The following is a 27,255-nucleotide window of genomic DNA, read 5'->3' on the forward strand; positions in this document are numbered from 1 at the left end:
CTTTCAAATCAACTTATTAACCCTTTATTTTCATAAGGGCATCTGGTCGACATGTAGACAATTTTTGTTTAATTTTAAAATTAATATTTAATTTTACCACATTTTTTCTTTGTTAGTTTCTGGTATTGAACTCGCAATCTCATTATTTTGTATATAAACTAACTAAATATATATTGTGCTACTGTTACGAATATAAAGGTTTGTTTCGAATGTTACATTACAACAACAACTATTTTATAATGTTTTTCTTCAACGACGTGTCTCGGACACAAAGTCTTCGTCTTTGTAGGCAGTCAAACAAACTTTGAGCCAACGTTACTCATTACTTGGTAATGAGGAATGTAAGCTCTTCTACTTAATATTTTTCTTAGGAATATAGGTTATTCCAGCTAACTGTAATGTGGAAAGTAATCTCGAACTCATAGCCTTCGGCCTAAAAATCAGACGCGCAAATTTGTGCCAACGTTACCCATTACTCGGTAATGAGGAAAGTAAGCTCTTATTTTTACGGAATATGGGTTATTCCACCTATCTCTAATGCAGAAAGTAGTTTGTTTACGTTACCTTTCAATGGGATATTCGGCTCATATAACTCCCAAGTTTTTGCTGGATATTAGAATAATTTTTTTTAGAATGTTTCCTACTAGTTACAGAAATACCATTAAAATTTTCTAAATATTTGTTAATATCATTGAGTTTTTACCAATATATAAAATAAAATTGTATTTTGTATATAATTTTCACCCCCTTGCACACATTCGCCCAATGTGTCAAAGTAAATGCACGCAATTGTTGCACCTTAGCAAAACAGGGTTAAACGTCAACAAGAAGTAACAGAGTGGTGGCAAACAACAGCAACAACAACGACGGCACACACCGCCGAAGAGCAAACAACAAACAGTATTTTCCCCATGCAACAAATACGGTGGCACCAACCATCCAACCAACAGGCAAACCACACAGTCAGTATTCCAACCATTCCAGCTAGAAGACTTACTATGGCTTGTGTTTTGTGTGTGTATGGCCGACATGTTGCAAGTCGGAATAGAACAAACACGATAATGATGTTTCATGGCAAAGTAACAACGACGACGGCGACGACGATGATGATGGAAACGCCGAAGTTGCTGCTGGTGTATTACTAAAACGATGGTCAGGCCAATACGAAAAATTCAGTCGAGTACGAACGAGCAAACGCGATGAACGTCTTTGGTGCAGTGAGAGAACGGTATTGAAATTTTGAATTTGGAAAAAAGAAAATAATAGAAATTAAATAAAAAACAAAAAACAGTGCGTAACAGAAAAAAATTGAATTTGAAAATTGTGGAAAAGAAAAATTTTTTAATTTTGGAAAATTCATAGAAGGAATAAAATAGTTCCAAGCCGGAAAAAAATAGATTTTATCGAGTTTCGGATTATTTGTCGTTGTTTCGTTTTTATCAAACTATTATCAATTACAACAAAATTACGCTAAATGTGTTTCGTGTGTGGTGCGGTGCGGGTCCCCCTTTTTGAAAGGGTTAAACTTACAAGTTTCCCACTGGTCGTTTGATTGATTGAAGAGGTGTTATTTGAAGTTTTGGAAAAAATTAAAAGAAAATTTGCCGGTCCCAAAAAATGCATGGTGGTGGTCTTGTTCCAGGTGACTTCCGATAAACGGGAATAACAACAATAGTCGAACAACATAAACATAAATCACCTGGTATTACTCTACGGCGAGTCAGTCAGTGTACCATTATCGTCAACCGAATATAAACAACAGACAAGTCTTCTTCTTCCTCTTCTCGATCTGTTGGTGTTTATTTTTATTTTTTGCTGGAACCGATCCGTGTTTTGTTTTTTGCCAAAGACAGCCAGCCAAACTCTATATAAACAATCCGTGGTAATCTTGTGGTGGTGCTGGTAATGGTGGACTTCACCGATTATAGAAAATAAACGTGTTTTAGGGCAAGCCTTCCGAAGCTGTCTGTTTGAGGTCTGCCGTATGTGTCGTATGCCTGTCGGTGTGTGCGTGCATGTTTGGGTTATTTTAATCGCTGTGCGCGGTGTATGATGGTGTTTAAACGTTTTCGTGAAGTTAATGCGCGCATTTTGTCGGCCTTTTGATCTTTTTTAAAGGCTTTTTTCCAGCGATCAAAAGTAACATACAGCAACAACAACAACACAACCATAACTACAACAAGAACCGACAAAAAGACAACAAACGTTGGAACACAGAGAGTGAAGACAAGTTTTCTTCTTCCATATAATCGTATAAATTGAAGTGAATGACTATGATGCCGATCAGGAGGATGAAGATGATGATGACGATGATCTTACCTGTATGTGTGTGAATGTTTGAGAGTGATCATATTTGTCCGCATGCCGTCGCTGGCCAGCAACAACATTGTGTGAACAAGTGCCGGACTCCGAAGTCACAAACACACACAGACACACTCTCACACCTATACACAGGTTTTCATGGATGGCGGTAAAAATCTAAAACAAACGGATCCTCTAGATCTTTTTTTCTTCTTACATAGCCGGCATTGAGGTGAAGTGATGTCCAGTTGAGCAACAAAAACATAAAGTTGTTGTACAAGAACAATAACCACACAGAACCGCTGAACTTTTGTGAACAACAAAAACAAATCTTGAGAAACCTGAGAACAGGCTTCCGAGGAATAAGGCCATTAAGGCAATTAAAAAAACAAAACAGAAAAAAAACAACAACAACAATTATAAAATAATAAAGAAAGAAATGTGTCAAACTATTTAACAATACAAACGGTAGCAACCACAACAACAACAAGTATTAAAAATAACCCACCAAAATCCTCTTGAAAAAAAACGCCAAAAGAAATCTCAAATATCCGTTCGTTTTCTTAAAATAAAAATAAAATAATTCATAAAAAATATATAAAGTTTAGTAATTATTTATAATAATAAATAACTAGTGCTAATAATTTATTAAAACTCCCAACCAACTTGCTTCCCAGTACTTAGAACAAAATACACAACTAAATCAAGCCTAAACTTAGACTTTAGCAATTACAAATAGAAAGAAAAGCCAAAAAGTAGTCTACATTTTCTCTATTTAATATTTAAACAACTAACAAAAACAACAAAAATGCATATTTTATGGTTCTTAACCATGGCCCTGCTGGCCCTATGGCATTTACAACTCTCAACATGTGATGACATTACCCTAACCCAATCGACACAAACAAACTCTGGAGGCTTACAGCAGCAGCAACAACAACAGAACCCAAATGGACCGGGTGTTATGGGTTCGAATACTCTGACATCTGGACAAAATATAGGAGGCCTAGTTAATAATCATCAGCAGCAGCAACAACAACAACAGCTAACGAACACAAATCTCAATCAGCTGGCTGGCAATAGCTCTCTGCTGAATTCCCTCATGAATGCGAATGCAAATGGTAACGTCCTATCTCCGGCCCTAAGTGGCGTCTTGAGTTCCCTGGGCAGCAGTGGTGGTGTTGGCGGTATCATTGGTCATTCGGGAGGCGGTTCTATGAGTTCTCACGGTGGTGGAGGTGGCACCATGGGTATGGGAGGTGGTGGCGGCGGAGGCGGTCATCATGGTCATGCCCTGGCCGGCTTAGCCAACTTGGGTATCATAGTGCCCGGTCATCGTACGGGAATCACCAATGTCGATACGGGAGGACGTTATAATCCACCCTATTTGGGCATGGGCAATATGGATGGAAATAGTATGCAGCAAGGCGGTGGCAGCAGTAGTCTTGGCGGTTCACAATACTAGTAAGTACAACAATTTTAATTTTTTATGCTTTTTTGATAGTTGTTAAAAACTGACTACGAACATGGGGTATGGAACCTATAATGACTGTTTTATGTTAAGAATATTGTGCTTTTTTGGAGTTAAATAAAAAATCAACCCAGCTATTCTTATAAATTGTAAAGTTTAAAAGAAAAGATTTATTAAATGCATTTAAAATATTGGTTTTCTTTATGACACAAAATATGTGGAACCGGTATGTCATTTAATATTTTCTAAAATGATATACTTATTTTTTAACTATGCAAAGATTTAGGATTATTTCTTTCTCAAAATCAATAAATAAATTAAGAGGAATACTACCGATTATGATTAAATTTAAAATTCAATTATTTTGGTCAAAATCCCCAGTTTTTTACTACAACGACTCCAAAGTATTGATATCATTCAACATTAAATATATTCAAACTTAGGTAGCCAAAAAAATTTGATGCTTGCATTTTTGAAAAAAAAAAAAAAAAAACAAAATGAAATAAAATAAAAAATAAATAAGCAATAAAGGTCGGCCGACTTTTAATACCCCTCACCATTTGGAAAGCAATACTTAGGTTTCGAGTTATATGGGTCAATACATTTTTTGTTTTTTTTTTTCCGTTGAAAACATTTTTGGAAAAATCATCAAAATGCCGAATACCTGTATAACTATTTTTCTGTCATAGGATATGGCACCTTATGCTAAGCCCAAACACCAACTTTGAACGATTCCGTTGAACAATGTGGTTAAAATTATCGAAATAACGAATATCGAGGATACCGTTATATGGGATCTATACCACAACTCAGGGCTATGAGACAATTAAGTACAATCATGTCTCAAAAAGGGAACATAAACTATCGATTCACAGAAAATTAGGTTGACGAATGGGATCAAAACCACCCCCAACAAAAAATAAAAAAAAATAAAATAAAAAAATGGCGATACCGTTTTCAATACCAAATATTCTAGGGCCCAAAATGCATTGACTGCAATTTTCGTTTCCATAGAGGACATAGAATTTTATGCTAATAAAGAATATATATACAGAATGTATATACACTGTAGGGCTAAGAATTATTCTTCCGAGGAGTATTTCCGAAAGAAGAAGGGGTCAAATTTAGTTATATGAATGCGGGGAGTATATATCCTTAAATAAGTGCTTTATGGACGAAATGCGATTCAGGACATTTGAAACGTGATTCGCATGATAACTTATGAAGGGAGGTCCGATTTAGTCCAAATTTGTGAGATAAAAAAGACTGTAACAAAGTCAAACGCATAATTTTTACATTTTTCACACGCTGCCCGAATGTTGCTCTGCGGTATTTTGGCCCATTCCCGGCGAAGCACTTGCTTGAGGTGATCGACACTTTGGTATTTTTAAGTGCCAACCTTGCTTTCCAAAATACTCCAGACACAATAGTCCAACAGATTGGTATCCGGAGATTTTGGTGGCCATTGTGTGCTGGAAATAAAGCGAGGAACTTCATTTTGCAACCATTGTTGGGTGGCGCGTGTTGAGTCCTACTGGAATGTCCAAGGTCTTCCGCTTAAATGTTTGTGTGTCCAAGGCTTTAATACACCCACCAGAATATGTTTGCGATAATATTCGGCATTTATTCTAATGCCACAGCCGATTAATTCGAGCGGAGAGCGACCATCGGCTATTATGGCGGCCTACACCATCACCATGGCCGACGCTTGAGTTCTGGTGGCCAACCGAAGGTGCACATTTTCAGCTGACCTCTTTGACAGGTAAACACGATCATTTTGTTTGTTTACCAACTGCTGGAAACGAATGTTTTCTCATCGGAGAAAACCAAATTCGGCAGTTCACCAGTTTCGGCTAAGCGAATTAACTCTTTAGCTCTTTTGAGTCTATTTTTTTCTGTTGCGGTGTAAGTTCTTGCAATTTTTTGAATTTCAATGGCTTTACCCCGAGCTCATTTTTTAATATTTCCCGAGTGGAATATTGCGATATGTTCAGCTTACGAGGGGCCGAAAGGCCACTGCGACGCGAATCGCTTCGTTACTTTTCGAACCATTTCTGCTGATGTTGCTGTTTTCTTCCATCGACTGCCATGACGTCGGGACGAGATACAAAAGATTTATTCACCTTTAAATGCTGGAGTGCTATACCGATAGCTACTTGTGGTTTTCCAGCCAAATATAAAGAAATCACACTATCACGCTTAGATTCCATTACGAATAACTTTTTTCTGGAAAATTCTCAAGAAAATGCTTTTTACGCTTGTAAGCAATATAATGAGCTGTCACTGGAATGACAGCTTAACTGCTGTCGGACAAGTGGCTTAGAAATGGCATCAGTCTGAAGTTGGTTTCAGTTTTTTCATCTCACCTTGTATTTCGCTTTCTTCTTATCGTTTTGTTTATCGAAATATTGAACCCAATGTGGGGAGCTTCCAGAAGAAATAGTCCGATCTCTTCCATCGTTATAACAGATCTTGTGTTGATGGAAATATTGAGATGTACCAAGTCTGAATGCAATCGGATGTTAATTTCGCGTTTTATGAGCTTCATGTTAATCAAATGTTGAATGTCGATATTATCCATTTTTGCACCTGACCTAGATTTACAAATATTTGGATTTGCAAAGTTAGGATTCGGATTATCGCTTCTCTTTTTGTGCAGAAAATTTCGACCTTTTTCGGGGGAGGTACCAGAAGGTTTGGACTGATATTGCCCTCTCCGAACTAGATATAAGTTTGACAAAAATAGTACGATGTACCAAGTTTGGACCAAATCAGATACTCCCGGTCGGACGGACAACGCTAGATCGACACTAAATGTACCGAAACGGATTTGGCCAAAAGAGGCCTAGGGTCTAAAACCGATATTTCGAGTAGGCACTTTTCGATCATATCAAATGATATATACCCTCTCTAGCAATAGGGCTGAGGGTATAAAAATATCTAAGCTTTTAATATCGAAGCTTCAACTAAGAAATCCGACAAAAATATTATACCTCTGATGGGAAGTCTTAGAAAAGGACAAAGTTTTTATAAAAACTGTTCAAGAAGATGGGACAAAGGTTTTTCAAAAGCGTAATTCTTTTTTCTTCTTCTGTAGAAATAGTTTAGCGGTTTCCCAAAAAAAGTATATACAAAATTCTAGGAAAAATCCGAATTTTCCGACTTGAGATTTCAAAATTTTCTAAAAGTCTTCCGACCAAACTTTAGTTTATTTGACACATTGGGAAGTTTAAGCTTTAAAGAAATTGAATAACAGATTTTTGTTTTTAAGTACCAGGCGTTAGAAATAGTTTTCCACCTAACCGATGTTTATTCACGATTGTATCTTAACCAATTGTTTACTCACGTTTTTTTTCAAGCAGTGTTAAGTATTGACACATTCTCTTTATTTCAGAAAAACTAGCAAGAATTTGTTAAGGTATTCGAACAAAGTTCCAAAATCTCACGTCAGTCTTCTATTTGTTTATTGGGCATTATGAGATATACGCTGTGTTCCAGCAAATGTTTAAGCGTCAAACTAATAAAATACCTAACAGGCAAAATTGTACTAAGGTAATTAACTCATTTGAGAATTCGGGAATGAAAAATTAGTAAAATAGATCAAAATAGATAGCTTCCTATGTGTTGTCGATTTTGCCAGTAAATATTTTTTTACAAAAATTGGAAAAATGTAAAATAAGAGATTTTTTACGCCTATCTATCTATGATATTAAAAGCATATATCGACCATTAATGATATGTGAGCAGTGTATATATATATATTTTTTTTTTTTTTCATTTTGAAATCCCTTCATTTTCATTCTAAAAATGCAAACAAGTTTTTATTCCTTTCCAAATGCAATATTTAAAAAACGGACAGATTTTAATAAATAAATTTCAATTAAAAAGAGAATAATATCATTGCACCCAAAGAAATGCTGCAAAATATAAAATATGTACCCATCCCTAAAAAGTGTCAAGTAAATTCAAATTAAATGCTATTTGAATTCTCCCCGGGATGTCAAGACATTTATGACCTGCAAGTCATAACACAAAAAAATCTCATTCAGATTTTTATGATTATCCTGAAAATATTTGTAATTTGCGGAGAAAACATTAATTTTGTTATTATCCATTGTAATGAATGTTATATTTCCGTTACACCATAAAATTATCCTTCCTCATCCCCCCACTGGCAGAGGTTAAAAATGCGTTCATGGTGATGATACCTTCCATGGCACAAGCCAGAACAATGCCGCATCAGAAATAATTTATATTCTTTGGGGAATTTGGTTTATGCGTTTTGAGTTTTACATTTCTTTTTTTTTTTTCGTCTATGTTACTGGGAAAAGTTGCATTTTTATTACGGCGATTACTCACAAAAAAAAAAAAAAATGACGTTAAAACCGCAGCAGTTCCACTTGGGCTGAAGTCGTCAACACCAAACAATACCCCCCAAAAATAAAATACAACAATGGACATTCAAACTCTTGTGTTCTCTTTCTGTTACACTAACCGAACAAATCATCGGCATCTTGCATCTATCGTTAATCACTCTCACCCCCGCATACGTGGCCATAAAGGAAGGCAGGCCAACTGGAAAACTCTTCTATGCCAGGGATGGATGTTGTGTGTTGATTACGGATTTTTTTTCATGGAAGGCAAAAATGAGTTGTGGGATTTGAATTTTCATACAAAAAAACAAAAATAAGTTTTTCCAAAAAAAAAACAAAAAAAATAATAAAAAAATAAAAAACACATGTTTGGGCGCCAGTGGAAACCAATGAAGAGGTGGATTTTGATACTAAAAAAATATAAAATTCTCACACTTGATTTTTGGTGCCTAAAATAGGAGGTATATAAATTTTGCCAAATGGAACTCCTCGAAATATCACAGATTGCACAAGGTATGTTGCTTATATCCGTAAAAATTTAAACGATTTGAAAATAAGATAAAGGTTGGTTTATTTTATGTAGAGTCTTGGACTTTTGGATAACATATTGTATGGTGTGTGGAATGATTGGTGGAAGGGGTCCGGCATCCGGGTCCCCTGCTAGATACGTCCCTGCGGTCAGTGTAAAATTGTACTTCGATTTAGCCATGTCCGTCTTTATTCCTGGATGTTTGGTGTTGAAATTTGAATTTCCACGTTTAGGAATAGCCTCCATAAAAGTACCTCCTTATTTTTTGGACCAAAATCCCAAACAAATCTGTTGTAATTAGACAATTCACATTATCTATTGTTAGATTTATCGCTCGCAAGAAAATTTTAGTAGGGGTCAAATTTTTGGTAAAACCCCCCTATAATTTCACCTCATGATTTTCGATTTTTTTGGAGGTTTCTGTACTAATTTCCAACCAAATCAGCATAAAATTTGAAATTTCAAAATCCCAGTGTACAGTTTATAAATTCGAAAAAATATTGTAAGGTATAGCCTTCTTTGGTATATTCGGTCTCTAACTTAATTTTCAACCAAATTAGCCTAAATCTGGCATTTTGTTTCCCAATGGTTCCTAATTCCCCCATTCAATGTAGCCCCATTTCGGTGTAGATCCTATACAACGACTAGTACCTCCTTCGACATTTTGAAGGTTTCGAAACAATTTTTGACCTAATTAGCTGCAATTTGGCATTTCTGGTTCTATATGGGTAGCTTAATTCCTCAGAAAAATATTCAAAATAGCTCCACATTTTGGTAGAGCCCTCACATAACGGTAAGTCCCAATTTTCGAAATTTTCTGGTTCTGAATTTCAAAAAATTTTAAATTTGTTGTCGAATTTCATACTTTTAAAAATTGTATCCAATATTCTTAATAATACTAAACTCCCATCCCTGGCCGGCCAACACAAGATGTAATCAAACAGAAGCAACAACAAGTGCGTTTTTTTGCCTATTATCATCATGCGGTTGCGAACCATTTTGAGGGCGGAGTAGTTGTTGCTTGTCGTAATTTGCTTGTCATTGGTTGTGGTTGTTGTTGTTATTCATGTTCTTGTTGTTGTTGTTGGTGAGCTTTTATTATTAAATATGAAAAGTGCACATAATTTACATATTACAATGGTAACAACAAACAAACAAACAGCAACAAGAACAACAACCACCAAAACTCTACAAGAAAACGAAGAGGAGATGATGATGTCGAGGTCCAACACAGCTCGGCGCATAGTTATTTTTCCGCATTCATTGTCCTCTTTACGACTTACGCACAGGTATCCATTCATCCGTCCATCCATCCATTGCGGTTGGATGCATAAATGAATGGAAGGCAAGCTAGCTGGTGACATTGTTTTCGAGGGTGGCTGGACGGAGTCTACGGCAGGCAGAATTCCTGCCAAGCCTCTAAGGACATATGAATGAAATGAGGTACAATGTTGATTATCATTCGAAACACCCACCACTTCTTGGCTTCCTGACAACTTAACATGGATAACTTCAATTATTCTGGGCCAAAGAATGAAATCAGTTTCAGTATCTTTTTTTATAGCCGGCAGTTTGTCAATTGAGCGTAACACCCACCCAACATAACTGTCACTCTCCTCCTCTCCAAGTTATTGCAATATGCCATAATTATTAACAAATGCTTTGGGTTTAATAATTCACAGAAGTTTTTGTTCTCTGATTTTATTTCTTCTTTTTTCCCCGTTGGCATGGCAGAAGTCAGTATGTGTCATCGCTCTAGTATCTCAAATCTGACAAAGCGAGTCTCTTCGAAGAGCAGCACAAAAAATAGGATTAAATTTTACCGTGTTCCAAAAGGTCTTTGGCAACGAAATTTCTGTGCAAACTAAATTATTCCATCACATCGGAATCAAGTCTGCTTTGTGTTCTCCGCTCTCATATACAGTTATCTGATTTCTGAATCAGCATCATTTGTAGTTCGGGTCCATATCATCAGACATGTGTGCATCTGCTTCCAGCCATCATCAATTGAATCATATGCAGAAAATCATCTTAATTTTATAAAGTGAATTTGTTGATTTTTCAAAGGAAAATGCTTAATGCTTACAAACGAAATGTTACAGTATCAGACTGACAAATTGGGGAAGTGAAGGAAAACTTGGAAAAAGATTGTAGCACCGCCAAAAAATGAAAAATCAATTTGCTTGCATTTAAAGAACGATTTATTAATATTCGAGAAATAAGACTACAGGACAGGTCTTCAGAAGACCAAATAACATAAGAAGAACGAAATGTTTTCTTATAGAAGAGCAAGAAAGAAAGCCTTTCTTATAGAACACAAAAAGGTCTTCTCAAAGAAGAGCCGAAGGTCTTCTCATAATAAACCCGGGTCTCGGATCTTTTAGAACTCTTCTTATAGAGGATCAGAAGGTCTTCTTATAGAATACCAGAAGGTCTTCTCATAGAAGATCAGAAGGTCTTCTTATAGAAGACCGAAAGGTCTTTTCATAGAAGACCAGAAGATCTTCTCAAAGAAGACTAGAAGGTGTTCTTATAAAGCACTAGAAGGTCCCCTTATAGAAGACAAGAAGGTCCTCTTATAGAAGACAAGAAGGTCTTCTCATAGAAGACAAGAAGTTCTTCTCATAGACGACAAGAAGGTCTTCTCATAGAAGACAAGAAGGTCTTCTCATAGAAGACCCGGAGGTCTTCTCATAGAAGACACGAAGGTCTTCTCATAGAAGAAACGAAGGTCTTCTCATAGAAGACCAGAAGGTCTTCTCATAGAATACCTGAAAGTCTTCTCATAGAATACCCGAAGGTCTTCTCATAGAATACCCGAAGGTCTTCTCATAGAAGACCCGAAGGTCTTCTCATAGAAGACCCGAAGGTCTTCTCATAGAAGACAAGAAGTTCTTCTCATAGAAGACAAGAAGGTCTTCTCATAGAAGACAAGAAAGTCTTATCATAGAAGACAAGAAGGTCTTCTCATAGAAGACCCGAAGGTCTTCTCATAGAAGACAAGAAGTTCTTCTCATAGAAGACCCTAAGGTCTTCTCATAGAAGACCCGAAGGTCTTCTCATAGAAGACAAGAAGGTCTTCCCATATAAGACAAGAAGGTCTTCTCATAGAAGACCCGTAGGTCTTCTCATAGAAGACCCGTAGGTCTTCTCATAGAAGACCCGAAGGTCTTATTATAGAAGACCCGAAGGTCTTCTCCTAAAAAGAAACCGAAGGTCTTCTCATAGAAGACCCGAAGGTTTTCTCATAGAAAACCAGAAGGTCTTCTCATAGAATATCAGAAGGTCTCCTCATAGAAGACCAGAAGGATATCTCATAGAAGAACAGGTGGTCGTCTTAGAGCAGACAAGATAGTCGGGTTTCTTATATGGAAACAGAAGGTCTTCAATATAGGACTACTAGTTTCAAAGACCTTGTCTGATCTAATACCGGAAAGTCTGCTCATGAAGGACCCGACTATCCTCCCAAAGGTTTTTTGCTCTCCCTTTCTAATTTTTTCACCAAAAACTGTTGAGGATCAGGTCAAAATGCATTAACGAAAATTAGTAACATTCTTTTATGTGAATCTGCGTTTGTGTGAGTGTGTGGGTAAAGATTAAAGAATTTGGTCAGATTCCTTTCATGTTTCGGCTTGCAACTTTCCCAAGGCATTTGTAAATGCTACAAATATTCAAAAAACGGCAGGAATACAAGAAGCCCGATACTCAAAACTAAAATCTGAGGCAGAAGTTGCAAAAGAATGCCATAACCATAACATTGAATGGTTATTATTTGCAAAACACTTTCACACACACACGCAAATGCAGTGGATGGATGGAGAGATGGACGAACGGGCGGACGGACACCATCCATTGACTTCAGCAGCTAACGAAAGAAAATCGCACACAAAAGACATTGACTTGATTTAAATTGACACGCCTCAGACACATAAACTACAGGCAGTGACTGTTCTCCCTGCCTTAGCTGCTGGCCGGGCTGCACCACACACACGCACACACACAAACTACATTATGACGATGACGAGACGACGGCGAGGACAAAACAACAATGATACCGAACGACATTCAATACCAAAAATTCATACTCCACTCTAAACCGAAGACAGCTACAAAAGAAACAATGAATAGCCAAGCGAGCAGTTCAGTTCCTTTCAAATGGAATGCCTGGCGATATTGTAAACGGTATTTGAGGAGGTAAAGAAGATTGAAAGATTCCATTGCACCGATAAGCCATCCACCATCAGACTTTAACTGATAATTTTACAATTTACGGAAATTGGCCAACAAAACGAAGAGCACCACATCTAATGCACAATTGTTGTGAAACTTAGACACAAAGCGAGCAAGGGAGGGTGGCGAGGTAGGAGTGCATAGAATTTTGTTAATTAGTGTAAATTTTACGCTACACACCCTAGGAGCTGACTGTGTGGTAGGGTTTCCGAGCCAGAGTGGGCGTAGGCACTGATGAGTAGATGTTTTGTTGGCAAATAACTTAACGGTGATTTATAATTGATTTTTAATTCGATACAGTCTGCCTTCCTAAGGATATGATTTTCCTCAGGTGCAAAATGGAACTAATGAAGTTGTCCAAGAAATCATCGACATTGTTGTTGTTGTTCTTGATTTTATTGCCTCCGTCATTTTATGCCAAATCCTATTTTCCATTTCAAGCTCAATGGTTTTTCTCAACATTTAATTTGAAAATTGCCTATTGATCAATATCTATAATTGGAAAATACACACACACACATACAAACGTCCACAATGTTTTTCTTTTGAAATTCAAAAGATATTGAAACCCCCTACAGCCATGTCCGCGCCAATGGCAAACAACAGAGCCGTAGATGCCATTGTGATCTCCAAGCGTCAAAGACAATATCAATTATTATTGATACAATTTATGCTGATTTGAACAGTTTTGTTGTTGTTTGATATAATATCGGTTTAAATTTCCTAAGAAACGTCTTCTCTCACATGGCAGTACGCCCCGCCACACATGCCTTGGCCGCCACCACCACGCATTGAAAAATGAATGGTGAAGGAGAAAAGCAACTGGATTTTTGTTTTGTTTATTGTCTTTGCCTTCTCAACGGTTTTGCTTTGCCATAGCCGATTTTTCGCTGTTTTGATTATTATTTTTACCATTTTGGAATATCTAATTTTTTGTTTGTTTGCTGGAGCTGCTGGTTTTTTGTAGGCATACATTTTGTTTAGCATGAAATACAGTGAACAAAAAACATCAAATCAAATGATTACTTGGGAAAGGTTTTCATTATTACAAATACAGGGTGCGATGAAACAATCGCAAATAACTTCAGACTGATGTCATTTCTAGGATACTCGTCCGACAGCTGTAAAAATTATTCCAGTGACAGCTCATTATATTGTTTAGAAACGTGCAAAAGCATTTTGGTGAGAATTTTCCAGTAAAGAAGCGACTTGATCGAAACCCGCATAGAAGTGGCCGAAAAATGGCTCGTGAGCTGAATATATTGCAATATTCCATTCGGCAAATGAGCTCGGGGTAAAGCCATTGAAATTCCAAAAAGTGCAAGAACTTGCACCGCAACAGAAAGAAAATAGACTTAAAAGAGCTAAAGAGTTGCTTAGCTTGGCCGAAAGTGGTGAACGGCCGAATTTGGTTTTCTCCGATGGGAAAACATTCGTTGTCCAGCAGTTTGTAAACAAACAAAATGATCGTGTTTACTTGCCAAAGAGGTTAGCTGAAAATGTGCACCTTCGGTTGGCCACCAGAACTCAAGGTAGCGTGGGCCGCCATAACAGTCGATGGTCGCTCGTTTTAATGGACCGTGGCATCAGAATAAATGCCCAATATTATCGCGAAAATATTCTGCAGAATGTATTAAAGCCGCAGACCTTGGACATTCCAACAAGACTCACCCAACAGGACTCGCGCCACCCAAGAATGGTTACAAAATGAGGTTCCTCGCTTCATTTCCAGCGCACAATGGCCACCAAAATCTCCGGATTCCAATCCGTTGGACTATTGTGTCTGGAGTATTTTGGAAATCAAGATTGGCACTAAAAAATACCAAAGTGTCGATCACCTCAAGCAAGCGCTTGGCCGATAATGGGCTAAAATACCGCAAAGCCACACTCGGGCAACGTGTGATAGTTTCAATGGCCGTTTGAAGGCCATAATTCCTGCCCAATTTGAACAAATCTTAACTTATTCTAAAATTTGAAAATTTAAAAAAAGAAAAATATAAAAAGTATGGCGTTTGACTTTGTTGCAGTTTTTTATCTCACCCTGTAATTCCAAAACATTATTCTTGGTTCTGTGAATAATTTAATGTAGAATTTTGAAATCAAATAATTTTCACATATTTTTTTTATTTTTTAGTATCCAAAATTCTTTAACAAATAGCTCTGCTAAACAAGAATACCTAAGTACACCATCATTGATTAAAATATATAAACACATATACAGGTTTAAAATAGCCGACTAATATCCAATTCGCTTGATAAACTGATCAGAAGAATTTTTTGGGGAGATGTTCGAGAGGTGTACGATTCTCAATAACAATGTTGGCATTTCCTGATTTCAAAATACTGTGCGGCGGCATTAAGCATCGTCAGAAGAAGACAGCCTATGAATAGATTTTTTTAAGTAGAAAAAAAGATCAATCGATTTTGCCTGCCCATAGAAAAGATATGAAATAATAAACTTGGTAGTTTTGTAATGATGAAGAAATTCTCATTGTTTCGTATTTTTGATAATAAAAGTTGAATTGCAAATCTGAGAAAAAGAAACACTGAAAAAAACATATCTTAAATGCACAATACTCATTTTTAATGTATATAATTTCCTGGCGTTTGGGTAAAACTTAGAGTTACGATGTATTACAAGACCTGTAGTCAAATTAAATGACAAATAATTTTGAAGAATATTGTGACTTCTTAAAATACCGTTTAATTGCACTATTTTCCATTTATTTAAAATTTTATAATTCGCTCGATGGTTGAAAATTTCATCCTCATATTTTTATCAGTAATATGCCAAGAACACTATATACCTAAAATCTAAAGATTCAAAGAAATCCTAGTCCAAACGTTTCAAAAAATGTGACCTTGTCTGTCCTGCCAATTCTTAAAATGCCGACACACATTTCTTTTTACACAATGGAATTGTCTGAAAATCCAATTATCTACATAGGTCCACGAAATCCTATAGCACCCATATAACGGTACCCTCCGATATTCGGTATTTTGATGATTTTAGCCACACTTTTTAACGGAATTGTCTGTCGCCCCCATAGCCCCCATATAACGGTACTTTCCGATATTCGGAATTTTTAAGATTTTAACATTATTTTTAATGGATTTATATACTTGTTTGGTTCAACTTTCATAATCTACTGTCCATTTTTGCTATAATCATGGAAAAAAATTAATAATTTCCACATAGTATTAATTTTCTCTTAAATTTATTTATCAGAGCACAGCCCTCGAACCCCCGCACACAAACATTGGTCCAATTTTAAAAAAGGACATTATTTTATGTAAGCGTATATTGCGTCCGATTTAGTCGAAACTCGGCACATGTTTGTATCAAAATTATTCCAGTTGCAAAAATAGGCGCTACTACCCACTACTTCTAAACCTTGTTTACAAAGTACAAGCATTTTAAAATTATAACTAACATGAAATATCTGACTAAACTTGATACATCGGATTAGCATTACGCCGTAATTCCAGTGTGATACCTTCCTATTCTCTGATTCGTTACTCTGTAGAGGTTGTTACGATATTATAATTGTGTTTCATCGATACCAATACCTTCAAGATCAAATCTGTTTGGACGAAATCCATTTCAGTGAGTTATGTGTAGATTCAGTCAAGTCATAGATATCTCCCCCTTATCTGGAATAGGAATGTACGGAGAAGTACTTTTCGAAATCATTTTGTGGGCCCAAATAGTAATTAAGTAAATTTTATATGCAAAAAATTCAAAAATCTCAGAAAAGTAACCATTTCGGAGGGCCCACATCATCATCACATGAAAGGATTTCCTTATTATCGCACTTCTGCTTGGACCACCATGACAAAGTTTAAAAATTGTTCCTTCTTTCGCCCAAGAATATGTCAAATTTAAAACTGGCCCTCTATTTACCACAAATGAAAAAAATTCCAAATTCCAAATAAATTGGAAATTCCTATCGTATAAACTCTTCTGCTGCTATTATTAAAGTAAAACATTTTGAAAATAATGCCGAAATTGAACATATGAAAATATTATTAAGGGTCTGTTTATGTATGTCCTAAGAAAATGAATGCAGAAAGAAAACCAACGACTTTCTATGGGATTTTCAAATTGTTGATTTCTTTAAACTGAATAAAATTTTGAAAAACATATTTTAAATAGCTGTCATCTTTTGACATTCATTGACTGGTCATCATAGTTTTACGCAAAGCAAGTATTTGCTAACACAACTTCTGACTTTATATTCAGTTTAAAACTATATTTATATGCCCTTTTTGGAATAAATATAGCTGTAATTAAATCGAGCAATACTGGCTATTTATTAAAAAGTTAGTAAAATTGTGATCGGAGAAAACTAGACACTATTCAACAAAAATTTATGAAAATTCCTGACTGTTGTAAAAGAATTTTATTTATATTAAACGTGAAAGTGCTGGATTCAATAGTCATGTCACAAAAATTTGGAAACCTCGATTTGGTATACAATGCTCTGTACCATTACGTTAGTATAAAAATTTACTCCTGCGAATAAAAAATAACCATTTCCTCAATTCTAGAGAAATACTTCATTTTCAGATTTACCAAAAATCATGACCTGTTCTTACTAGACCGAATTTTTCTTTATTCTCTACAGCTTTATCAATAATATAAATGCCGATTGGGGAGTATGTCTTTTTCAACTCTTGATTCATATTTCCCAATAGCCTTAGAATGTCTAGGCTAATGAAATTCCAAAAGTAACTAGCCACTCATTTTCTATGGGGATAGATTTAGAAATAAACTTATTAGACAACATTTAAATATTTGCAAAAATCTCCAATCACACACTCCAACATCCTCCCCACTCCACTGTTGTGTTTCGCCGAGATTTTCCCTGCAGTGCCATTTTCCCTATTAAATTCTTAGGAAATGTGAAAACTTCATTGTGTATCCAAGCGTATGTCCAGCAGGCAATTTGCGAAGAGAAGGCAAATAACCAAAGTACGAAAAAAGTACGAAGTCCCTGGTTAGGTTTTGTTTAACTTTCATATCTCTGCATTTAATGGTTATAGCTTAACAATTTAGCTTCTTTTTCGGCAAAGTACCAACCAGCCAGTCAGTACAATGCGAAAAACTTTGCTTTATCGTTAAATTTTATAATTTTCAACTTTTATGTTTGTCTATTGTCTTAACATTTATGGCTAAAGTTTTTTGTAGTCGTCAAGTTGTTTAATAAAAAATACTCATTTCGTTCTCTCCGAGGAGGTCTTCCCAAAAAAGAACTTAATGTCAGTTCTGGCTGCTGACGATGATGATGATGCTAATAACGACGGTGATGAATCCAGATGAGTGTTTGTACTTCTTTTCTACTTAGAGACGATTTGCTTATTCTTCCTCCAATTCCTCCCCTGTCTCCGCTTTAATAGAAATACCCCGTACAAGTGGCTGGCCAAAGTTTCATTATGTTTCTTCTGAGGAAATTTGTTCGGTTTCTTCAGTTGCTGCTGCTGTTTTCTTTTTTTTAAATAAATAATTTTCGAAATTATGAAATTCAAGTTTACTTTGTTTTGATGAAACAAAAACAAAAAGTTCATAGAAAAAAAATTGCGGCTATGTCGGCTTTTCCTCTTTGTATGGCCCCGAGTAATGTTTATTTGTTTTTCTATTTTTCGTTTTTTTTTTTCATAACTTCAAAGTTTTTAGGATTTTATTTTCGTATTGTTCAAATAGTGAAGAAAATGTAAATGATCCGGATAATTACACAAGCACAGATGATTTTGGAAAAGTTGAGAAGTTGAAATTTGTACAAAATTTATAAGAATTCAATCAAATGGGCATAGGAGTCACGTTTTTGCCATATATTTGTTTTTGGAAATGATTTCCTAGAGGCCGTATATTTTGGAGTAGGTCGTGAATATGACGGAAAATAATTTTTTTTTACAAAAAGTTATCAAAAAATGTGAAATATTAAAATACGGAATATTTAGAAGAATTTAGAAGACATTTAATATTTGCGACCTCTTTCTTATATCATACTTTTCTTAACTGAATATGGAGGGTATATTAAGTTCGTCACTCCGTTTGTAACTCATCGAAATAATCATCTTAGACTCAACAAAGTATATTCTTGATCAGCGTAAAATCCTCAGACGATTTAGCTCTGTCCCTCCGTCCGTCTATTGTAATTACGCTAAAGTTAAAACGAATAAAGATATGAAGCTAACATTTTGCACAGATCTGTCTTTTGTCTGCAGGAAGGTCAAGTTCGAAGATGGGTTATATCGGTCAACGATATCGTATAGTCCCTATTAGTCGGTACCCCCCGATATTCGGTATCTTGAGAATTTTAGTCAATTTTTTCAATGCAATTGTCTGAAATTCCACGCAAGGAGTTCTTTGTGAGTACTTTACCGCCTAGAGGAGAATTATATATATAGATCCACGATATCGTATAGCACCCATATGACGGTATCCCCCCATATTCGAGATTTTGATGATTTTAATCGCATTTTTCAATGGAATTGTCTGAAATTACACACAAGGAGTTCTTTGTGAGTACTTTACCCCCTGAAATAGAATTGTCTATATAGGTCCACAATATCTTATATTCCCTATACATCACCTTCCGATACTCAGTATTTTTAAGATTTTAACAGAATTTTTAGTGGATTTTATTTTATTTATTTATTTTTTTTTTTTTTTTTTGAAAATTTCCTAATTCGTTCTAAATGGTGGAGGGTATTCAAAATTCGGCCCGGAATATTCGTACTTTTCTGGGAGAAATTAGAAAGGCTTTTCCTTAAATTATTTCAATTGTCGCCTTTTCTTAACGACAATTTATCATTTAAATCTTTAACAGGCTTAAATGCGAATAATGGCTAATATGCTTAGAGCCCATTGTGAAAACCTGGGCGAGGATGATGATGGTGGCATTGATGGCTGGGCGATTAGTTGTAACATAATAATTTGACTTGTACATATGTCTGTCTGTCAAACCGTTTGATGATTATATTGTTTGGTTGGTATGTTTGGTATGTTTCAACTCTTGTTGCAGTTGTTGTTGTTGCTGCTACTGTTATCCCTCTGTTCTCTTTACTTTCTAATTAAAACTAATATTGTTAGCCTTTGGTATTTAAATTGAAATCGAAACCAACCCCTTTCGCCAGGGTTGCCATTTTAGACCTTTTTTCGGGCAGATGAGGTATTAGAGACGTGTATTTTTAAATGCATGTAGAAAATCATGAAAAAGAAATTATTTTGAATACAAAATAGTTTTGAGGATATATGATATGCCAGTAAAAGAGAAAATATTCTATATTTCTCACTGGGTTTCTTAAAAAAGTTCCAATAGGTTTTCAAGATATAGCCGTTAGAAAATAGTATGTTTGTATACCCATCACCACGGAAAGAAGGATATATTCAATGGGTCATTCCTTTTGTAACACTTCTAAATATTCGTCGTAGACTCTATAAAGTATAAATATTCATGATCAGCGTAAAATTCTAAGTCGATTGAACGATGACCACCTGTCTGTCTGTCCGCCTGTTAAAATCACAATACAGTCCCATTATTTAACTTAGAACATTGAAATTTGGCACAATATTTTATATTGAGTCTAGGATGGTTCATATTGAAAATGAGGCATATAGATTCACGTTTTTCTATGGTCCCCATAAACGGAACCTCCCTACATATGGTATTTTGACGCATTTAGCTACATTTTTCAACAGAATTATCTCAAACATAGTAGTTGGCTAAAGAAAAAAATTCAAAAATTCACCAATTGCCTCTTGAATCGGCTACAGCACTCATTGTGTATATGCTGCTCTAAAAATCGGTAAAAAATTCAAAAATTCACCAATTGCCTCTTGAATCGGCTACAGCACTCATTGTGTATATGCTGCTCTAAAAATCGGTACATTTTCTTATGTGGATGTAAAAGAGTATTATGGTCCAAAACCAAATTGTAGCACCCATAACTAAAAAACCTATTCTAATCAAAAAGTTCTACTCTAAGATGACCAAGAGAACTTCTTATTGAAGGCTAATAGGTCTTCTTATATAAGACCAGTACGTCATCTTGATTCATTAAAGGTAAAAGGTTCTTTCGAGGACAACCAAAAATGTCTATGTTTAAAGATGATGTTTTCATACAAAATGTATCTGCTCATAGTTCAGTAGATTCAGTATAATTTCCCAAAAAAAAGCCAATAGGTCTTCTTACAGAAGATCTATTCCAGTAGATCTGGAAGTACCATATATTTTCTCATAGAAGACCTTTAGATTTAGGCCTTCTTATATCATCCAATAGAAAACCAAAAGATCTTCTCATAGAGGAATCAATAAGATTTCTCACAAAAAGGCTTTTACGTAGACAACTAATGAGATTAATGACGCTTATTTATAAAAAGAAACAGTAGCTCTGCTCATAGGAGACCAATTGGTTTTCTCATAAAATAACGTTAACTCTGTTTATTGAAGACCAAAAGGTATGTCCACAGAAGACAAATAAAGATCTGTTTTTTTTTTCGGAAATAAAACTAGCTCGCTAGCGGTAATGCTCGAAGAGTATGAATTTAATTTAGCATTTTTTTCTTCAGAGCGTTCTCGAGTTCCCTAGAAAGCGGTAAAAATATAATATGTGAGTGTGAAACAAAAATATGTTTTAAGGTTGCTGCCGACGTGGGGGCGGGAGAGGTGATCATGTACAAACCACCGAAGCAAAGAACAGGTGAAATTTGTGTGCGAAAACAACAACACTATTATGTGATTTGTTGGTACTAATTGAGGTTAATGGTCTGCAACGCGTTTGTGGGATGAAAAAAAACATAAACATACAAATACAACAACAAAATGACAAGTGAAAAGAGTACTCGGCAAGAGCAGCATGCGCTCGATTTCGAGCGAATTTTGTTCCCACTTTAAGATGAGCAAAGTATGCTCCCTCTTATTCGAGCAGCATTGAAAAATAGAGAATGCTCGATTTTTTTCTACTCACATGATATCGGAATTTTGGTTACGAGTCTTTTAAATTTTATGTCTTCACTATTTTCTTCATAAGAATAAGCATTATCTCGCTTGTGCTGAAGGCCTCAAAAATAAATGGTCCTCAAACAGAAGACCTCTAATAATTGAAGTCCTTAAAAAGAACTTGTTTCAAGAGAAGAGAACTGAAATGTTTTGTTTCTAGAAAAGGAATATTTTAATTCAATAAGGTGTAAACTCTCCATAGAGGATACGTTTCTTTTCTTTGGAGGTGTTACTTTTATGTAAAAAGCTGCAGAATGCCCTCTTTGTCACAGAAGTGATTAAACTCAGTCGTTGGGAAGACATTTGCTTTTCATTTTTAATTTAAATTTTGGCCTTATTCCTTCAAGAAAATACATATGACCGAAAATGTTACCTAATGGTGGCGTCGCAGCGATTTGGATAAAAACACCTTGTTTCCATTAAATATCTTTCAAAGGCCCTGTTTCTATTAAGAAACAATTGAGATTTCTCACCAAATATGGTCTGAAAGAATTTCATTCTGAGATGACCTTTTAACATAGAAAAAAGAAAATTTTGACTTCCTAGAAGACAAATATGTTTCTCACATAGAGGAGAAACGTCCCTGAAAGTTCTTTTTCTATATAAGATTCAAGGATAGATCACTTTAAAAGTTCCTTTCTATAATATTTTAAGCGTTTTCTCCACAAAAAGATATCATATCGAAACATTTCTCATTATGCTGGCAACACTAGCCTGCACTACAAAAGTTCACTCACATTATTTTGAAGCGAGAGTGTGTATATGTGTGTGTTTATCGATAGATTTGTTTGCGTACAACTCCCCTTAAGGAACATTCGCAAGGGCCACGCCACGCCACGACGGGCCAGGCCAGGCAATTATTAAATTTTCATTACATCCCTTAATCAGCTTTTGAATGAAATCAGTTCCTGTATTGTCCTTTGTCTTTTGCTATTGCTGCTTTTTGTTTATTTGTTTGCTGCTGCTGATGTTGTTGTTACTTCTTATACAAATACAATGTGTTCAGGACGACTTGAGGGTACTTGGCAATGTCTAAAATGTCGATGGCGATGATGATGTTAATATTGAAAAGGAGAACATTAATGATATTGGTTGTTAAATTGTAATCGAACCCAACGATTTTCGTTTTATGAGAGACAGTGAGAGAGAGAGAGAGAGAGAGAGAGAGAGAAAAACACAAACGCACACACACACAGGGCAACAAATAAATATTGATTTACAACAACAGACGAATTCGAAAGGATGTCCGTCCGTTCATACCGTGCGTCCTTTTCAACAAAGTTACGGATGTGGAAAAGGGACTCGAAAACGGAAAGAATTATTGCTCAAAATGCAAAGCAGCTCTAAGGAATTTCTTTAGGTAAATACACTTACCAAAAGAAATAACAAACAATGTCCAGGATAACAAGAGATCATTAGGCGAAGGATACGAAGGTTAACCACATAAATTATGTGACACATCAGCAGCAGTTTGTGTGAAACATAATTTTTGAAACATTCGAAAGTGGAAAAATATCTCGGCAAGATTTTATAGATTTCAGAGCTAGATGAGAATTTTCCCACCAATCGATAGATACGCATACCTATATGAACTGATAACCCTCCTACCTAACATGGTTATGGTCGTTGAAATACCCACTGATACATAGACTGTTTTGGTCATATAAAGGCATTTGGAACATTATCAAATGTGATTTTTAAAGCATATCAAACGCCTAGTGGTAATCTCTACTTAACATCTTCTCCGTATTCTTGGAGAAAAAAAAAAACAAAATCCCCCAAAAATGTCGAAAATAAACAAAACAGGAAAAACAAAAACAAATATCTTAAGTCATAGCAATTAAAGGTGTAAACTGCCATATAAACGTAACGTACCTTTCTTGGTGTTCCATAAAAAAAGTCCAGTTGCAGTAATGCGATGATGCATTGTTGTTTTCCTATTTTCGGCTAGGCTGGGGAACCTGAAAATATCAAACAAAACGAATATTAGATAGTAACAGTGCGATAAATTCGAATAAGAGCAGTTTTCAAATTTTTTTGTACTTTCCTCCATAAAATGGGCGTTATATGAAATTTATCATCCCGTTTGCAATATAGCCGTAACTGTTTAGAGTTCACAAAAACGAGTTTTTAAATATTATATTTTTGATGACTGGTATTGAACATGGACTATATGGGCCATAATGAGATGTTATAACTACAGACGACTAAGGCATTTTGAAATCTTTTCGGAGGGAGCAAGTAACAAAAAAATTAAATTGCCCTTGTATAATGTATAGGAAAAACGTTTTTCGGAAGGAGCCCGGGTCCAGCTCTCCTTTTTTATTTATGGTGTTTTTTATCTTTCAGCAAAAATTTCCAACCAAATACCCAATGAGCGGTTTTTGGAGCATTCCCCAATCAAATAAGTTGTAATTTGGCATTCCCGGTTCTTATGTTCAGGGTAGATCCGGTATAGCCTTCATATAGCGATACATCCCAATATTCGGTATTTTAAGCTCAGCTCCAATTTTAACGAGAATTGGATGTAATTTGGCAATTTTGACTAATTTTTTGAGGCAAGCCCAATCAGCGACAATGACCGATTTAAGACATTTAAAGGGACTCAAATTTGATATTTTAAAATCTCAGACCTAGAGCACATATTTGCTCAATTTTTGAAAATCGTGAAAGAAATCCCGTGCGGGTGTGCTCGAAAAGTATAAGTTTTACAAGAAATTTACTTTCCACTCTCTTGTTTTTTATTCGGCAGATCTAGCGACTACTCCTGTTTGAAAAACAAGTGAAAATCAGTAAATTCGGCCGGGCCGAACTTTGAATGCCCGTCATCATTTGGAAGAAATTTCCTAATTTTTCAAAAAAAAAAGCATTTGAAAAATACTGCTAAGATCAAAGAATTACCGAATAGTTATATCTACCAAAACTTTGACTTATATTGACAATTCTATGCAAGGATAGTTCTCACGCAGCTAATTTACGCAAATTGTGAAAAAAAATCCCAAAGAACTTAAAATTGTCGGTACAATAACATAGGGGCTATACCAAATCGTAGACCTAAATAACCCATTTTCCATATCAAAAGCCCTTCAGACCTAACACACGTCTGAAAAAATTTTTATCAACCTACTTCATTCCGTTCGGAAATTAGAGTAATTCCCACAAAAATATATTAAGGAAACTACTACATCTGGTACTAGGGTCGGTGTATTTCATGTTCAAAAACAATCACAGATAGTATCAAGCAAAAGAGGAAAATGCTCGATTTCGAGAGAATTTTACTCCCACTTAAAAACGAACAAGTCTTCTCGCTCTTATTCGAATGGAATAAAATAGAATAGTAAAAAGACATAGATTAGTCTTTTTATCGCCAAGAGTACTCCAGCTCGAGTAGAAACTCATAGTAAAACTCATTCGAGCATTTTAGAGCTCTGGTTTGTACACATCCTTGCAAAAATTATTCAATGTAGAAATTGGTATTCTTGAGGACTTCTACGGAATGACGGTTTTTAGAAACATATTCTATGAAAATAAAGCCTTTCGGTAGGACTTCCTGGAAAGAAAGACTTGAGTCCGGATTTTTGTTGCGAGAAAGATTTTCTTTGGAGTTCCATGTTCAAAAGGTCTTTTGTTTAGACAGCTTATAAAAGTCAACTAATTAATCAAATTTTTCTGTGGAATAATAAGCTTTATGATGGTAATTTTTTATAGAATACCACAAGGACATTTTATATAAAAGATCACAATGTCGTCTTTTATGGAAGGTCACGAAGTCATGTAGAATAAAAGTAAAATGGTTCGTTTCATTTAAAAGAGTACAAGGTTGAATTCTAAGAGGTCACTAGATCGTATTGCAAAGTCTATGAGTTCGTTTTGTATAGAAGACAATGCATTCTTCCACGAGGTTGTCTTCTAAACAAGATCGCTACATATCATGAGGTTCTCCCATGGCCAGAACGTTTTGTACAAAGTCCACGAGCTCTCATTATCACTTTCATTCACTAGAAGAGTGGGAGAGAAGAATCGTTCAAAATAGAGCAAGACTTTGCTCTAACAGTGTAAATGAGTAGCAAGGGTGGAATTTGCTCGATTTCTAACGAATTTTGGTCCCATTCAAAAACAAGGAAAACATGCTCACTTCCATACGAGTGACATCGACAAATGAGTTCACTTGATTTTTTTGCTCCCAGGAACGCTTCCGCTCGAGTGAGTTTCACTCTTTTTACAAATTCGAGCTCGTTTTTCGGATGTCCGCATATTATATAACGGAAAATGGTGTCGTTTTCTCCAGAAGATTGCGATATAAATTTCTATAAAAATTTACCAATGTCGTTTTTTAGGGAAACCACAAAGTAGTTTTGTATGGAAGGTCGCCAGTTATTCTTGTACAAAATATCGTGAGGTCGTTTTCTATAAAAAAAACCAGGAGGACGAATTAGAAGACCACAAGATGTCTTGCAGTGAGTTTCCTTTGAAAAATAAAATTTTAAACCCTTTCTATAGGAATAAAGCTCTTCTTTGGAAAAAAATCACAAGGTAGATCTAAAATGGAAAAAGTCTGACGAGGGCGGAAATCAGGAATCCCTGCCAATTCCATATGAGAAAGACATTTCAGTAGGTTTCTTAGTAATAGCAGATCTCCTATCGATTGATAGAGGTCATTAAAATAAAAAAACTATGCTAGGAACGACAACGGTAATAAATTTTCATTTAGGAGTTCGGTGGGCTATCTTCATATGGAGTAAGATGACTTGTTATGGGAAGTAGATCTGCTTTTTCATTTGATAAAGAGCATGTGATCTTCAGTACATAACATTTTTTGATAATCTTCTTCCTGTATAGGAAATCGTTTGATCCTTTTGTATACCAAAAAATTCGGTGGAAGACCTACCAAAATATTCGGTGGATAATTTTAAAACTAATTTTTACGCTCTTCAATATAGAAAGCCTTGGGGCACTTCATTTTAGAAAATCTTCAGATCCAATACAATACGTTATTAATTTTCTTTAGATGAACCTCAACCACCCGTCCCTTTTAAATAACATCCACAGTGTAAACCCTACCTGTAGCAATGCAATTAAGAACAAGCCCTACCACCTCCTCTTGGAGCGGGAGTTCATCCAACCATACAGTCGGATATCCATAACAAATGCAGAAGACAACTGAAGATAACTCATCATTGCTTGCATAGACAATTACCGCATCGGACGACGGACGGTGATCGTCGGATGAAGAAACAAAGGCAAAAAGCAAGGAACACACACAAACACTCGCTCGCACACACACCCACACCCATTAAGACAAAGGTGTGAGCAGCAGTAAGCGGGGTATTAAATTATTGTACAAAT

General features: G+C 35.6%; 1 protein-coding gene and 1 long non-coding RNA gene across 2 annotated transcripts in view; one reads left to right on the forward strand and one right to left on the reverse strand.

Moving 5' to 3' along the window:
• The first annotated feature begins 1,192 nt into the window (after positions 1–1,192).
• Positions 1,193–27,255, forward strand: part of LOC101893390 (protein Wnt-4) — a 99,548-nt gene continuing 73,485 nt past the window's right edge. The window contains exons 1-2 of the mRNA XM_059121211.1: positions 1,193–1,228; positions 2,979–3,765. Of these exons, the coding sequence (XP_058977194.1) occupies positions 3,110–3,765 (656 nt within the window). The 5' untranslated portion in view covers positions 1,193–1,228; positions 2,979–3,109. The remainder of the gene's footprint in view (positions 1,229–2,978; positions 3,766–27,255) is intronic.
• Positions 23,785–27,255, reverse strand: part of LOC131801983 (uncharacterized) — a 119,778-nt gene continuing 116,307 nt past the window's right edge. Inside the window, exon 3 of the long non-coding RNA XR_009341996.1 lies at positions 23,785–23,870. This is a non-coding gene — a long non-coding RNA (uncharacterized LOC131801983). The remainder of the gene's footprint in view (positions 23,871–27,255) is intronic.

This window comes from Musca domestica, unplaced genomic scaffold (assembly GCF_030504385.1).
Source record: "Musca domestica strain aabys unplaced genomic scaffold, Musca_domestica.polishedcontigs.V.1.1 19, whole genome shotgun sequence".
Lineage (NCBI taxonomy): Eukaryota > Metazoa > Arthropoda > Insecta > Diptera > Muscidae > Musca > Musca domestica.